We start from the raw sequence: 16,662 nt of genomic DNA, 5'->3' as shown, positions 1-16,662 counted from the left end.
TGGAAATCTAGTTAACTCCCATAAATCAGTGTTTCCATAAATCATATACTCGGAAATCACTCACCTACTCTTGCCTGACAGTATACTACTCATTTAGAGTCATAGGAAAATCATATTGGTATGGCGAAATTCTTTTTTCCACTGTGCAGACTGTTTTTCCTTTTTAGGGGGGAGTTCTGTTTAATCCTTGTTTCTTTCGTGCTGTTTTTAAACCCTGAACAATTTTTCTTAGGCCTGAGCATTTTGAGATCTTCTGGAGATGTCATTTAGTTTACCTCTCCTATCTGTGAATTGATCCACTGGTGAAGCAATTTGATGTAGGGAGGAAAATGTTACTTTTTCATCCATGTAAAAATAAACTTGTAATAGTTTATATCTTGGTCAGCCTAAGATTTGAACCTAGCTAGCACATATGACTGCAGAGTCTGAGCTCTGAATTACAGCTGCCACCTAAAGGGGTTCCACTACCCTTAATTTCATCCTGATCTTATCCAGATAAATCACTTCCCTAATTCATGTGGATCTCTGGGTTGTTAGAATTAAATTACGATAACATGAGAAATTTCTAGCTTAGTGTCTAGTATGTAGTACTAATAGTTTCTCAATAATGTAAGTTTCCCAAAATTTATTTTTCTTACGTGTACCAATATGTCATTAGTTTTAGTGTTTGCCCTTAAGCTTTGGATGGGATTAAATTACTCTGGTTTCTCCTCCTGTTATCTAATGGATGCCAGCCTTTTTCAACCAGGGATCAGAGAGAGAATTACATCCTAATTTTAATTACACCCTGAAAAAAAGGAATGACTATTTTTTCATTTCTCCCTAAGTTGCTAATTCCATTCTAGATAATACCATTCTAGATGCATAGGAAATAAGTTAATATATGTATTGAATGCCTTAGGGCCTTAAGGGCTTAATTCTTTTTTGGACTTTGTTAAAAAGGTTACAGAATGTGTCAAGTAGCTCTGCTATAAGATTTTAGATCAAATAATTTAAAATATTAATTTATCCATATTAGACATAGGAATTACTATTATAGAATATGGAAATAAGATAACCATGTTCAATCAAACAACATGGTAGAATGCATCTCAACATGAAAGGAATTACGTTTAACAAACTATGTGAAAAGCAATCACTAAGGTACTAGTTTTTATACGAAAACGAAAAGTTGATTTCTGATTTAGTGCACAATCTTGGAAGGGGTGGGTGTTGTCTTCCATTTTTTTCATTCCTTCAAAGAGTGACCCTCTCTGGAAGAATGGAATTGAAATGCATTTGTATTTTTTATTTCCCAGAATTTATTCTAAGTTTTTTCCCAAGGGATCACATTATTTGTAAACAAATTTCAATAAAGATAGATTTATTCTGACATTCTTTAAGAATTAAGCCCCAGCCGTAAGTATAATTACTCTTGGCAAATTGGTGAAAATTGAGATTTTTATATAATTTTTCCGGGCTTTTGACCTTATTTGTATTGAACAGGTGCAGGAAATTCTCTTTTTTAAATTGACTTTTAGCCTTCAGGTTGCTGATATACTAGTTTCAGTAAATTCAGATGAGTAGAATTGGTTTCTTAACCCTTCAGTGTCCCTTTTTGACAAAATGAAACAAAGGTTTGACTGATGTTATTAAATTATAAAAATAAATTGGTGGGTTTTTTTTTGGCTTTTACAAGATGGTAGTATTGTTTAAATTATTGTAAAATTAGAATTAGTTTGTTATTTTTCTGAACCAGAAAGACTTGAGTGGTTTGATAGCAAAGCTGGAATTTTACGTGATTTTCTTTTTTTTTCTTTTTCTTTCAGGTTGACAATCGCATTTTTTGCGCTCTCTGGGCTGGATATGTTGGATTCCTTAGATGTGGTGAACAAAGATGATATAATAGAGTGGATTTACTCTCTGCAGGTCCTTCCCACAGAAGATAGTGAGTGAGTTTTTAGCATTTTATTTTTAGTGTGACTAGTTGTACTTGGTATAACATGTTAGACTAGCACTTAGTATTTATTCATAAACTATTAGTATATTTTATTCATCTATGTTTTTCTTACACTGCAACACTCCCATTCTGTTCAAATATAACGTTTAACTAGTCTAATCTTTGATCTCTTGCGAGAGCAATTTAGAGTTGTCTGGGTTTAAACAGTGATTCATAGTTGTAGCACCATCCTTTGTTGCATGCTTCCACACTGGTAACTACTTGTTGATTATTTGTATTTCATATTTATGTTTGATTAGTTTTGTAGCATTCATTCTATTTTTCATTCCCAACCATTCTTTTATGTCTCTTCAGTGAAAAACTCTTTGCTATCAAAACGTTTCATTTCAATCTCCTGGTCACTTTCCCGCTAATATTTCGTTAGCATTTCTTTAATGGTTTCTTAGAGCTTTTATACTTCAGCCATTTTTATAAAACTTTATAAACTTTGATCAATAAAATAAATCCTCAAAATTCAGAAATTACCTGATCAACTAAACATACACATGTTTTATAAACTCTGTTGTTTACTCTGTTAGGTGTAAAATGTCTAACATTAATTGCACTTATAAATGTTAGAAATTCTAACCTAGAAAAGATCAAGCAAATAAGCTCCCATAAAAATCAGTTTTTGTCAGTGGTTACCACATACCTATCTTTTAAGAGTCAGCATTAATAAATTAATAGTGTTGTTCAATGGTTGGAGTAATCATGTATAAATCTCACCCAGAAGAACCTTGGGAAAATAAGCTAAAGCTTTATTTAGGAAGAAAGAGGTTTGATCTATTAGCAGATACTGTTGGACATAGTTTGGGCTTTCTACTTTAGTGTTCTTTAAGTTTCTAGTGTTTGTTTTTGTATAATTTTAAAAATCTGTGTTTGTAAATGAATTCTTATTAAAAATGATTAAGCATCTTGAACTAGGCGTATGAGAACTTAATACATTAATACATAAATACTCATTTTTCACCAGCTATATGTAACAGCATATATGATATATTTGGTCAGTAGTAATAGATTCTAACAGGTTGGTGAGTAGGATTATTTGAATGTTCTGCTAAGAGTACTCTGCTAAACCTATGGAAAAGGGCTTTGATAAATTATAAGGTATGATCCTCAGCCTCTGGGAGCTTGTGGCTGCGGTGAGGTCACGATTCTGGTCACCTGCAAAATAGAAGTAATTTTGTACTTTCCCTTTGTACCAGGATTGTGGTTTTTTTGTTGTTGTTTTGTTTTTTTACTAGCTTAAATGAAAGTCTGAGAGTTTTTAAAAAGTTGTGCATTAGATATATGTAAAGTAGTATTACAGACTCTGACTTTTGTTTGTTTACTAAAAATTCATGTCCTGATCAAATTATACACTGTAGTTTTTTAAATACATCTCAGATAGTACAGATTAGAAATTATACACTGTGGTACACACAAAAAGCTATTCTTAAGTTTTTGCTAAAATATATTTTATATTATTTTTAGAAAAATTTTATTGATTTTTATTCCCCTGAAATAAAATAGCAGTTATCTCTATAGAGAAGAGTGGACTGTAATATTTTAGTGAAAGAATTCATACTACAGGTTACAGTTATCAGAACATTGATCACTTATTCACCGTGCTTCCTCCTTTTGTCTTGTCTTATATTTTTCCCCACTTTTAAGGACTGTCTGCTGGCTCCATGATTGAGCTGTGTTTTTGTCTGCTCTTTAGTAATGTGTTTACTTCCCCCTACCATTTATTAGTGAAATGAGTTTTTTTTACAGCACTTTAACCCCCATATTCTTTTTCATTATTTGATCTTTTCATTATTTGATACTTTTCTCCTTAGTTGATGTTTTGTTGTGAGAGATTTGCTGATTATTACCTAAGCGTTCATATTATCCATAGTGGTTGTGTTTGCTACATACTCACTAGAATGACTAAAATGAAAAAGGTGAAAAAGAACAAGGGTTGATGAGACTGTAGCACTACTGGAACTCTCATACAATGCTGAAGGAGTTTTACAGCCACCATTTATAACTACTGTGTGGCAGTATTTACTAAAGCTGAACATTTTCTATCATCCAGCAATTCTCCCTAGTACATGCATACCCAATAGAAATGAAAACATGTGTTCACCAAAAGATACTAGAAGGTATTAGAATTTCATAGCAGTATTTTTCACAAGAGCCCAGAAGTAGGAACTATACAAACTACTCATCGTTGGTGTAATGGATAAATGATGAATTAGAATATTCATATAATGCAGTTACTATACAGTAACAGGAAAGCAGAATTTACAATTACATGCAAAAGTTTGGGTGAAAGTCACAGATGTGTTTTGAGAGAAGTGCAAAGCATATTACTCCATTTACGTCAAGTCCAAAATTAGCAAAACCAATCTGAGCTTTTGGGGAATAGCAGGGGGCTTTTGGGGTGCTGTCATATACTTGTTGACCTGAGGGCTGATTTTATAGGTGAGTTTACTTTGCAGAAGTTCATTGAGCTATTTAATTATGATAAGTGTGCTTTTCTTATGTTTATTATACTTTGGTGAAAATATAAAATTAGGTTTGAAACTATCTCTTTTAAGAGCCATCAGAATTCTCTTTCAAATTGTACTGTCCTCTCCATGAACTTCACTGGTTTAAAGCCCATTGCTAGTTTTTTTTCCAATCATTGCTGCTTAACTGTTGCTTAAAATATTCTTGCTTACATTTGAATTGCAAACTTCTGGAGTACAGAGAATGTGTCTCTTATATTTCTTTTCCCTCTCAGTGCCTAAAGCATTGTTGTGTATCAGTAGATGTTAAACTTTTTTTTTTTTTAATAAATTTTATTGGGGAATATAGGGGAACAGTGTGTTTCTCCAGGGCCCATCAGCTCCCAGTTGTCCTTCAGTCTAGTTGTGGAGGGCGCAGCTCAGCTCCAAGTTCAGTTGCCGTTTTCAATCTTAAGTTGCAGGGGCACAGCCCACCATCCCACGTGGGAATTGAACTGGCAACCTTGTTGAGAGCTCGCGCTCTAACCAACTGAGCCACCCGGCTGCCCCTCCGGAAGCTCAGTGGTAGCACGTTGTCTTCAATCTAGTTGTGGAGGGCGCAGCTCACTGACCCATGTGGGAATTGAACTGGCAACCCTGTTGTTCAGAGCTCCCGTTCTAACCAACTGAACCATCCCGCCGCCCTGCAGATGTTAAACTTTTAAATCACTCATATCTTCTCCAACTTTTGTTTTCTGTTCCTCCTTTCTGTGTTTTCACATTTAGCGTAGAACATCCTCTGGCTCCTCCAATATTTTCTCATCCATAAGGCATTTGTAAACTCAATAGACTATGCTTTCTGTAACTCATAGATCTATATTTGTCCTACTTTATGATAGCATATAAAATCTTAGGGAATTTAAAAATCTAAAAATGTTAAACCCAAAGACCATTAAAGAAAAATTGATAGATTTGGCTAAATAGATATTTTAAATGTTATGTAGTGAAAGATAAAGTTAGATAAGTGACAGACTTGGATGAAATTGTAGCAGTATATATTATATAATAGATAAAATATTAATATCCAGACTGAGGAATTTGTAAAGATTGAGAAGAAAATGACACATTGCTATTTAGGAAATGATAAAAATGTATGACTAGGTAGTTCACAAAAGAAGGACAGGTAGTCAGTAAATACATGAAAAGAGGATTAATCTTACTAGAAATCAGGGAGATGCAATAAAAACAATGATGTTACATTGCTTTTTACCTAACACATCAGTTTAGCAAAAAGTTTTTAAAAGTTGGCAAGAACGTGGGGGGAAAGAGCACTTTAATATTCTTTTGATGGAAGTGAAAATTACAACATGTTGAAGGGCATTTTAGCAGTACGTATAATTTTTTTCCCATCTGACATCTTCTCACGCATGTTGTAGTGAGTTGAATAATAGCCCCAAAAAGACATTTCCACCCAGAACCTCAGAATATGACCTTATTTGGCACAAGGGTCTTTGCAGATGTAGTTAAGGTTAAGGATCTTGAGATCAATGACTGGTGCCTTTATAAGGGAGAGGAGAGGGAGATTGGAGGCGCAGAAGGGAAGGCCATGTGAATACAGAGGCAGAGATTTGAGTGATAGGTTAACACGCTAAGGAATTCCAGGATTGCCCACAGACACCAGAAGCTAAGAGAGGCATGGAACGATTGTCCCACAGAGCTCCAGGAGGACCCAACTCTGCCAACACCTTGATTTTAGACTTCTGGGCTCCAGACTATGAGAGAATAAATATCTATTGTTTAAAGCCATCAGGTTTGTGGTAATTTGTTTCTAGCCTTAGGGAACTAATGCATGTGCACCAAAATATATGTAGAAGAATGCTTTGACGTTGTTTATTACAGTAACAAATTAGAAGCAAAATAAATGTTCACCAAAAGTGAAACAGTTAAATAAACCTATTCAGTCATAAAGTGATTGAGGCAAATCTATGTATGTACTGACATGAAATTGTTCATCATGTATGGTTAAATGATACATACCATAGTATAGAGGTGTTTTGTTTTGATAATTTATGAATATAAATGTATAGGAAAAACTCTGAAAATATACATGGAAAATCTTTGTGGAGGGAGAAGTAGATGGAAACAGAAGTAGAGGATGCAAGAGAAGATACTTTAATTTTATTCTATATATCTCTGTTGTTTGAATGTTTACAATAAATGTGTTTCTGTATTTAAAAATTCAAGTGAGAAAAAGTCTTAGCTTAACCTCTCTTCAAAACAGAACAAAAATAAACTATTGAAAACTAAACTTAAATGTACACAAATATATTGAGAATTTTGCTAATGGCAGAAATGATGCTATGTATTTAATATTTTATAATTTTCAAAAGCGCTGTCAAATATCCCATTGAATTTGTCCTTGCCCTGATCTGCCTTCCCCAGAAGAGGTAACTGAGAGGCAGAGTGATTAAGAGACCTGCCCCGAGTCCACGTACATGCTAAGTGGTTGAGCCTGACTGAAATCCTAGATTTGTGACTCCAAGTCCTAGTGCTGCTTTACTGTTAGAGTATATAGGTCCCTCGTGGAGACTGTCACGTATGGCACTGATACACGTGATAGTCAGAGTTAACTCTGGCCTTCGACTTAACTTCAGGGTTGTGAAGACCCTGGTGGTAGCCTAGTAATTAGTGTGTGACCAGACCATTGGATAGTTGGAGCCCTTCACCTCAACCTCAGGAAGTATTTAGGAAACACAAAGGATCAGGGTGGGAATTGTGTTCCTTTCTCTGATCAAGGGCACAACCAGAGAATTTTAGAGCTAGAATAGAGCAAGGACCATTACAGTCCATCGTTTACAAATGAGGATGTTAAGGTCCTGAGAGAGTAATCATTTGTCCACAATAATATAGCTAGTTAATGCTAAAGGCAAAATTAGAATCCAGTTTTCTGTTGTCTAGTCCTTTGATATTTCCATTACTGGATATTTCCAGTACTGAGTCATTGCAATAGGTGTTCTATTTATCAGATATGTTTCTCTGTGATATACGGATTTTTTTTATGAGAAGGCTGAGGCTGTCTTATGGCTCTAAAGGAGAATAAATGTGGCATCTGTTCCTTAATAGATTTCATAAAATGTTAAGATTAAGTGTTTGAGCGTGTAGATAAGATGTTTTACTGTTATAAGGTAAAATGTGTAATGATTTTATTTTGGGGTCGATTTTCCAGTCAGATTGCTGCCTTTTTAAAATAATATGCTTAAAATGTAAGTATAGTTTCATGTGGCTAAATTAAACATGTTGCAAATTTAAAAAAATTGTAGAGCACCTGTTTTGGAAGCATTGTGGATCAAGGATTTTTTGCAAAGATCCCACAGTGGTTGGTTGATGTCTCTAGTCATGTTTGGGAGGCCACACCACAGATCTGATCACAGTCTACTTCAACTGTAATTCTCAGTTCTTAATTTACTATTTTGTTGGATAAAACACTGTTAAAGCTCTAATCTCATGAAAGAAAGTCTTCTGCCTGCCTTTTCTTTAATCGGTCTAGGTCCAATTCTAAAACTAATCTGTGAAATTTAGAAAATACGTAAAAAAACATTTTTAAGCTATAGAATTTTATATTTGCCTTGTTTGGGTCTCTATTGACATTTTGAAACGAGGTTGCTTAAGGTATGTCCTTTTACTAGGAAACTTTGTGTTTCTTGTTATCTAGGAAGAATTATTTCTATAGTCATTAAATCTTAATGTCCATGTTTATATTTTTAAAAATTGCCGCATTCTTCACTTGAATACTGTTTGCTTAGTGCAAAATGGGGATTAGGAAATTAAGAACATGATCAAATCAGACTTTGAATTATATGTAAGTGGCATAACCACCATTAATAGTGTGGTGATATTTTTAGCTCAAGAGTTGTTCTTTATTAGAAGCACCTAACTATAATTTCTAATGTATTTTTATTTTACCTTTCACAATAAAATTTTATCTTAAAAGAGGGAAAATGCACTTCTTTCCTATGAAAAGCAACTCTGCTAATTCAAGTAAATCTTTTTAAACTCATTAAAGTTTCACATTCTGTAGGTTTATAACTTTTCTTAGGTTCTTTTTTAAAGAATCTAAACGCACTGCCTTTATAATACTTGACATATAATTGGTGTTTCTTATGAGCTTAATAGTAAAACATTTTAAAGTAAGATACGATCCAGTCATCAGGCGGGAGTTAGCTTTATAGCTTAATAATTGCCTTTCATGTGCAGGCATGCAAACAAAGGATTGTTTTTCCTAACAATAGCTAAACACATTATATTCTCTAATAACACGTCCCTCTACACATTATGTGTAAACACACATATACATGTTACATCCATACACATCTGTGTATCACACAGGGATTTTCTTTTTTTATGTATGCTTGTCCAGTCCTCACTCTCAGGGTTTTGATGTGGGACTGAGTTAGGACTCCCGAGGCATCTATATTTTTTTCAAGCTATGCAATTGATTGTTGAGCAGCCAGACCATTTTAGTTTGTTTTGCTTCTACTGAATGGGAACGCTAGATGGTGCCATCTGAGAACTTCAAAAGAAATTTCAGTAGTACGGAGTGTGCCTCCAGTTGTAAAGTTTGAATGAATGGCATGTTTATACTTAACAGTTGGTTAGTAGCACAAAAAGATTTAGAATCCTAACTTTTGAACCAGTGTCTATTTTGTTTATTCTCTTCCTCACTTTGATGATAAGTACCCTTTGCTAAATTATAAACATACTGCACATATATTTTTGTATTTTCTTTTTCTCTTGATTGTATATATTTCTCCATATTGCTATATAGTTTTCCCTAATTATTACTTTCTATAGAAGTATAATGTTCCTTTGAATAGATACAGTATGTTATATTTAACCTGTCCAACAGTCCCAGTGTGATAACAATCGAGAACCACTGATTTGGAAAAAGCATCCTCCACCATGGTAGAGTCATAAACTCAAACTAGTTTATCGTGTTACATGGAAGTAGTTTAGATAGCAATATATCATAAAAAGCTGGATTACTTCAGAAAATGAAATTAGGCAGATGGGAAAACGCAGCAAAAATAGAAATACGTGTCCGGGTATAATATGTGTATGTGTGTTTATGCATGAGTATGTAGAGGGACGTGTTATTAGAGAATATGATGTGTTTAGCTATCAATTGTTAGGAAAAACAATCCCTTTCTTTGCATGCCTGTACATGATAAGCAATTACTGAGCTCCAAATCTAACTACTACCTGATGATTGGGTCATGTCTCACTTTAAAACTTAAAGTTTTACTACTAAACTCATAATAAACACCAACTATATGTCAAGCATTATAAAGGCAGTGCATTTAGATGCTTTAAAAAATAATCTAAGAAAATGGTGACTAACTTGTAGAATGTAAAACTTTAAAGAGAGGTTATAAAGTTTTGTTTATTCTACATTTCTGCCATTATAAACTGAAGCCAGTGTTTCTGTGCGTATGACTTTTCCATATTTGAAGTTACTGGAGTAGATCCACAGATGTATCATTCCTGGGTCGTAGGGTATGAACATTTTTATATTTCCTTATATATTGGCAAGTCTTAAATGGCTTACCAATTTAAAGGTCTTTAGCAAGGATAAGAACCATGTTCATCAAAATTATTATCACCATTATATGTATCTTATTTTAATTTTTTTTTTTTTAAAGAGGGCGCTGCTCACAGTGCCCCATGTGGGGATCGAACTGGCAACTTTGGTGTTATTAGCACCACGCTTTAACCAACTGAGTTATTAACCAGCCACCCCAGCTAACCGGCTACCCCTAAATAATTTTTAAATTAATGGGTAGGTGGTTGGTGGAGAGTTTTAAATTTGGCGGGTAAAGTTTCCTAAATTGTTCAAAGAATTAATGTATAAGCTACTATTCTAAATATTTCAGGGGATGTAAAGCTGAATAGAATATAGTATCTGATTTGAAGAATAGTGAAAAAAAGTTATTATGAATTAGTCATGTATCTGTCATAAGAGATATGAAGCTAGTTCCTCATCACATCAGAGCCTATTTTTAAATCAACTTGATTTTTTATTTGCTATACAGATACACTCTGTTGATACTATACATTCCTACTTTATACATCTATCATGCTGATTTTCTGATAGCTATCAAAACCATAATTTTTTTCTTATTATGGGTGTGACCTTTTTTATTTTATATTTTTAATTTCTTTTTTTTCCAGCTTTGTGAGATATCATTGACATACATATATGAGTTTAAGGTGTACAGCATGATGATTTGATACATGTATATGTTGCAAAATGATTACTACAATAAGGTTAGTTAACACCTCTACCCCTCACATAATTACCTTTTTTGGTGTCTCTGTGGTAATAATGTTTAAGATCTACTGTCTTAACAACTTTCAAATATGCAATACAATATTGTTAACTGTAGTCACCATGCTATACATTAGATCCCCAGAACTTATTCATCTTATAAGTGTGTACCCTTTGGCCAACATCTCCCCGCTTTTCCCCTGCCCCACCCCCACACCCTGAAAACCACTATTCTACTATTTTTATGATTTCTGGTTTTTTAGGTTTCACATATAAGTGGGAACATACAGTATTTGTCTTTCTCTGTCTGACATATTTCACTTAGCATAATGCCCTCAAGGCCCATCCATATTGTCCCAAAAAGCAGGATTTCCTTCTATTTGGTGGCTAAATAATATTCCTGTGTGTGTGTGTGTCTGTCTCACATTTTCTTTATCCATTCATGTGTTGATGGATACTTAGGTTTTTCCAGGTCTTGGCTATTGTGAATAATGCTGCAGTGAACATGGAGTATAGATATCTCTTTGAGATAGTGATGTAAGTTTCTTTGGATAAATACCCAGAAGTGAGATTGTGGGATCGTATGGTAGTTCTATTTTTAATTTTTTTGAGGAATCTCTGTGAAAGGTTAGTCCATAGTGGCTATACCAGTTTACACTCCCACCAACAGTGCACAAGAGTTCCCTTTTCAAGGATATAACTATATTCTTTCTTTAGTTCCCAGTTATATTCCACTGATATCTTGAAAAATAAAAGTTTTTAGATAGAAAAAAAAAATTGTGTGAGTAAACATAGTTTGAAATGAGCAGAGACTAAGTGCTAACTTATAATGTTATATGTACTTCAAAGCTAAGTGGGTTATTGGACTCAGAATGAAGTTCTGTCTAATACTAAAATACAAAGTACATATATTTTCTGTGACTATAGAGTAGTTTATATCTTTAACTTGTTCCCCTGTAAAGAAGCAACTGGTAAGGTAAAAAAGATGCTGAATGGGAAATTAGGGTTCTAGATCTTTTTGTGTTACCTTGAACATGTCTGCTTTCTGTTCTGGAGAATGAGGAGTTGAATATGTTGATCACATGAAAAATGGTCAGGTAGGAAAAGTATAAAAGCATTTGGTACACCATAAGGTGGGTTATGAAAAGGTAGCTAGTAGAAAATCATTATTTTGTCTTTTACTTGTTTGGAAATGAAATGAAATTTCCATAAAGAGCCTGGAACAGACCTGGCACATAGTAAGCATTCAACATTAGCTAGCATTAAAACAGAGACAGGAACAAAGCTTTGCTACTAAAATACTCACTTTCTGAAAGACTGTGTAATTGAACTGCTTTAGCATCTGTGCAAAAATAAGGGATACTTTAAATAAGTACATCTTTTATTTTCTAGGATCAAATCTAAGTCGTTGTGGTTTCCGAGGCTCTTCATACCTGGGTATTCCATTCAACCCATCAAAGGTTAGTTTTTGTTGGGTCAGGCGGAAGGAAAAGGGAGGTGGGAGATTTTAGTGAGAAAGAAAAGTAAGAAAGGATATAGAAAGAACCAGGCTTCCAAGTTTCAGTACAGCTAATTACTGTCCAGTTATGTGTATTATGAACTGGAACTCTTTAAGGGAAAGCTATACCCACCTTACTTCCTGGGAGAATACACAATACACATACACTCCGAAATTCCTGGTACAAAAATTATGTCTCCTTTACTGTCATGTGTATGTGTGTAAAAAATTACTGGTGATTTCCTGGAGAAAATGGAAATTAAGCATTCAGATGCTTGATACTTGCTCTCTAAGTAGCCAGTGAACTTGTGTTAGAGAAGGACTTTGCATTTGGTTCTCATTTCTTAGGAATAGAAGAAAAACTCTTGCCAAGGCAGTGATTGAAGTCCCGAGTAGTGATGAATTTGATGACATTCACAGCAATAGGCAGAATATCTTCAGGGTTATAACAAGGGGCTTTGATACCAGCACGTACAGGTATAGAAAGCAGTGAATCCTATCAAAGTGAGGAGCGTTTTTCTTCTTCAAAGAAGCAGACCCAGAAAAGGCTTTATAGATGTTTCATCTATGCACAAAATGCCAATATTTTTCTATAGTAGAAAGCATAGAAAAACTGTATCACTATGTTGAAAGGCCTCACAAAATTGAAACTTTTTCCTTGATGAAGTTAGTCTGCGTATATAATACAATGGTTACAAGCCAGTGTACATGGGTACATTGAGAGTACATCAAGATTTGTAGCTAGTTGCAATCTGAAGGCAGATGGCATGCTGCTAGTTTTTCCATAATCTTCAAATTTTTGGAATAAATAAATTTTTGGAGAAGGTGACATGATTTCATAGAGTCACTGCTTCAATTTTCTTCCTCTGCCTTAAGCTATAGACCAACTTATGTATGTCACAGTCATGAATTTGCCAAGGTGTCTCCAATCTCCCATTGCTTTTAGCAGAGAATCTGAAAACAAAGGATTTGTAAACTTTGAATATGCATATATATAAAATTGAGGTTTGTTTTTCTCAATCAGATGTCTATACCAATCAGTATAAACAACATTTAATTGTTCTATTTACTGAAACCTCGTGAAAATTAATGAAATAAATTTTCATTTCATTTTACTAACTAACATATTAATTTTGAATTCAGAGTCCTGGAACAGCTCATCCTTATGACAGTGGCCACATAGCAATGACCTACACTGGCCTTTCGTGCTTAGTTATTCTTGGAGATGACCTGAGCCGTGTAAACAAAGAAGCTTGTTTAGCAGGCTTGAGAGCCCTTCAGCTAGAAGATGGAAGGTATGGGTCATTCTGTATTACTTTGTTTTTTTTAAAGAGAAATCTTTTGGAACTGAAAAAGTGGATATAATATTATACTAGAACTACAGAGTTTATTATAAACTCTTATTAGTCTGAACTTGTCTTCCTTAAGACATGGTAATGGGGCAGAAAGGGATGAACATTGAATATTCTAATGTAGGTAGTTTTCTTGACATTTTTTAAAGGATTAAAAAAGTTGATGAGTTCATTAATATTTGATGGTTCGTGTGATACGTATAAAGAAGAATCTCCCTAGACTTTTAAAGTGAAACTGTTAAGTCTAGGAAGTGGTAAAACAGTCGTAATGCTGTCTAAAGAAAAGACTGCAAGCAAACCCTGCTGTGTTGTTGCTTCTGTGTTCCATCTACTAATATCTCTATTTTCCTGTCAGTATTTTAAAAACACTGCTCATGATGGGAAAATTAATGTTGACATATAAGATAAATTGACAGTAGTTGGAAATACTCTAAAACTAAATATTTACCTCAGTAGGTACATATAATTTCTCAATACTTCAGTACAGTCTTTGTTTACTGCTACCTTATCCTTGTTTATAGATAGAGGACTAGATAAGAGACACAGACTTTTAAGTCTCTAAAACTAATTAAATAGGTAAAAGTTAAAACAGTCTGATCAATTAGTGGGTTATCTATAGATACAGTTAGAAGAAATTTCACATAGCAAACATTGGGCTTTGGAATTTATTACTACACAATAGGTCCCAGGTTTTACTTGCTCCTTTTTTTGGCCATTAATTCTCAAGCCGGTATGCTACAGCTGTCCCTGTCAGAGAGCGAACATACTCTTAGTGGGCTTCTGGGAGGAGTAACTGTGGTAGCATATAAAGCTGCCCAGAAATCAGAACTTTGGAGTGAAGCAATGATTTAGTGATAGTTTTATATCATTCAAGTTAATAGTCCTATTCTTTATTGAATAATAAAAGTAGTATGTGGTTTTTAAATCCATATTTAGATTTTTCAATCCATATTTGTGATAGATTTTTCTGTGAGTAAAGACATGGAGTAGGTGTTTCTAACCCCCCACAAAAAATAATAGTGATAGTAATAATAATAACAATAACAAATAATACAGTGTTAATAGTAAGTCATATTATTATTTTCAGTTTTTGTGCTGTACCTGAAGGCAGTGAAAATGACATGCGATTTGTATACTGTGCTTCCTGTATTTGCTACATGCTCAACAACTGGTCCGGCATGGATATGAAAAAAGCCATCAGCTATATTAGAAGAAGCATGGTGAGTTATGTTGATAAGTTGACTATTTGTTTTAGGTTATTATTGCTGGTGTATCAGGGCTACAATATCATGCATGCCTTATTTCTTCCAGCTAGAATTTGGAAATAAGGCCAATAAGATTGTTTTGGGGTACATCGTGTATCAGAATGTCCCTATAGAAATAATTTTCGAGGACAGATTGACTTCTTGACCATTAAAATTTAAATGTAGTCTGTCTGATTCTATCAAAAGAAACAATGACTAGCAAGACCCAAATGTAACAAGATTAAGTGGGCTGACAGTAGATATTTGGGTCACTTTTGGTTCCTTAATCATTTTTTTTTAATCTAAGGTTTATTTTAAGGAGAATATCAAGTACATATGATGTTATTCTTTCACACAATACAATTGAATCTTTTTATTGGCAGCTATAAGGAAAGCTTAATCTCAGCCAGAATTATTTTTTGCTCTACTTTTTAGTCTTCTATATAGAACTAGAGAAATGAAAGTGCTGCTTCCTAGGTTTATCATTTTCCAAATGTGAAGTTTTAATTTTTATAGATCAGAATAGTTTAGGCTGTTAATTGAACTAGTCAGTATTTCAAAATGAAAATGTAAGGTCTTAGAGAAACAAAATTGTTTTTAACTAAATGTGCACATGTGAATCAGAATTTGTAGAATCTACAGCAGCATAAATTTTATGCTGGGGAGGCATCAAGAAGAACAAACGTTTAAAGGATTTTTAAGGGGAAAGGAGGGTTATGTTATAAATAGAGTGGGCGATACACATTTTGGCATGAATACTATAGAAGTAATACCGTGTTTCCCCGAAAATAAGACCGGGTCTTATATTAAGGTTTGCTCCAAAAGACGCATTAGGGCTTATGTTCAGAGGATGTCATCCTGAAAAATCGAGCTTTTTCACCTTTCCAAGTTCCCTCTTTCCCCGAAAATAAGACCTAGCCAGATAATCAGCTCTAATGTGTTTTTTGGAGTAAAAATTAATATAAGACCTGGTATATTATATTATACTATATTATATTATATTATATTATATTATATTATATTATATTATATTATATTATACTATACTATACTATACTATACTATACTATACTATACTATATTATATTATATTATATCATATCATATTATACCTGGTCTTATAGTAAAGTAAGACTGGGTCTTATGTTAATTTTTGCTCCAAAAGATTCATTAGAGCTGATTTTCCAGCTAGGTCTTATTTTCGGGGAAACAGTTTGCTTCAAATGCTGAACGACTGTAGAATGGTCGACGTTGAGTTCTTCGGCAACTTCTCATGTAGTTGTAAGAGGATCAGCTTTGAGATTGCTCTCAGTTGGTCATTGTCAACTTCCAGTTATGCTCCTCATCTTCAAGGCTCTTGTCTCCTTTGCAAAACTTCTTGAATCACCACTGCACTGTACATTCGTTAGCAGTTCCTGGGCCAAATGCGTTGTTGATGTTGAGAGTTGTCTCTGCTGCTTTACGACCTGTTTTGAACTTGAGTAAGAAAATCACTCTGATTTGCTTTTTGTCTAACATCATTTCCATAGTCTAAAATAAATATAAAATAAACAGCAAGTAATAAGTCATTAGCAAAAAAACATAAAGCGAGAAATGCGCATTAAAATGATGTATGACATTTATTTAAGAATGACATTTATTTAAGAATGTATTCTAGTATCTAACGGCAAATTTCAACAATGCAAAAACCTCTATTACTTTTGCAGCAACTTAATAATTGAGATTGAGTGTATTACAGTTTTCTTCCGTTTTGTCACTTCTTTGAAGGTTGAGGCAGATTTTCATACACTAAAATGTCTGATTGCTGTGTTT

The 16,662-nt window shown here is 33.9% G+C and overlaps 1 protein-coding gene across 4 annotated transcripts in view; it reads left to right on the top strand.

The window, feature by feature from the left end:
* The window catches only part of PGGT1B (protein geranylgeranyltransferase type I subunit beta), a 46,047-nt gene that overhangs the window by 8,335 nt on the left and 21,050 nt on the right, over nucleotides 1–16,662 (top strand). For all 4 annotated transcript variants that reach the window (XR_002137041.3, XM_019727820.3, XM_019727819.3 and 1 more), the window contains exons 2-5: nucleotides 1,809–1,927; nucleotides 12,149–12,216; nucleotides 13,398–13,549; nucleotides 14,694–14,826. Coding sequence is in view for 3 of the 4 variants with exons in the window: in XM_019727819.3 (XP_019583378.1) it covers nucleotides 1,809–1,927; nucleotides 12,149–12,216; nucleotides 13,398–13,549; nucleotides 14,694–14,826 (472 nt within the window). In the remaining variant the exon portion in view is untranslated. The remainder of the gene's footprint in view (nucleotides 1–1,808; nucleotides 1,928–12,148; nucleotides 12,217–13,397; nucleotides 13,550–14,693; nucleotides 14,827–16,662) is intronic.

This window comes from Rhinolophus sinicus, chromosome 3, assembly GCF_057876585.1.
Source record: "Rhinolophus sinicus isolate RSI-liver-muscle chromosome 3, RSI-T2T, whole genome shotgun sequence".
In the NCBI taxonomy this organism is placed as follows: Eukaryota; Metazoa; Chordata; class Mammalia; order Chiroptera; family Rhinolophidae; genus Rhinolophus; species Rhinolophus sinicus.
Note: the sequence above shows the minus strand (reverse complement) of the source record. Positions and strands in the feature narration are given on the sequence as shown.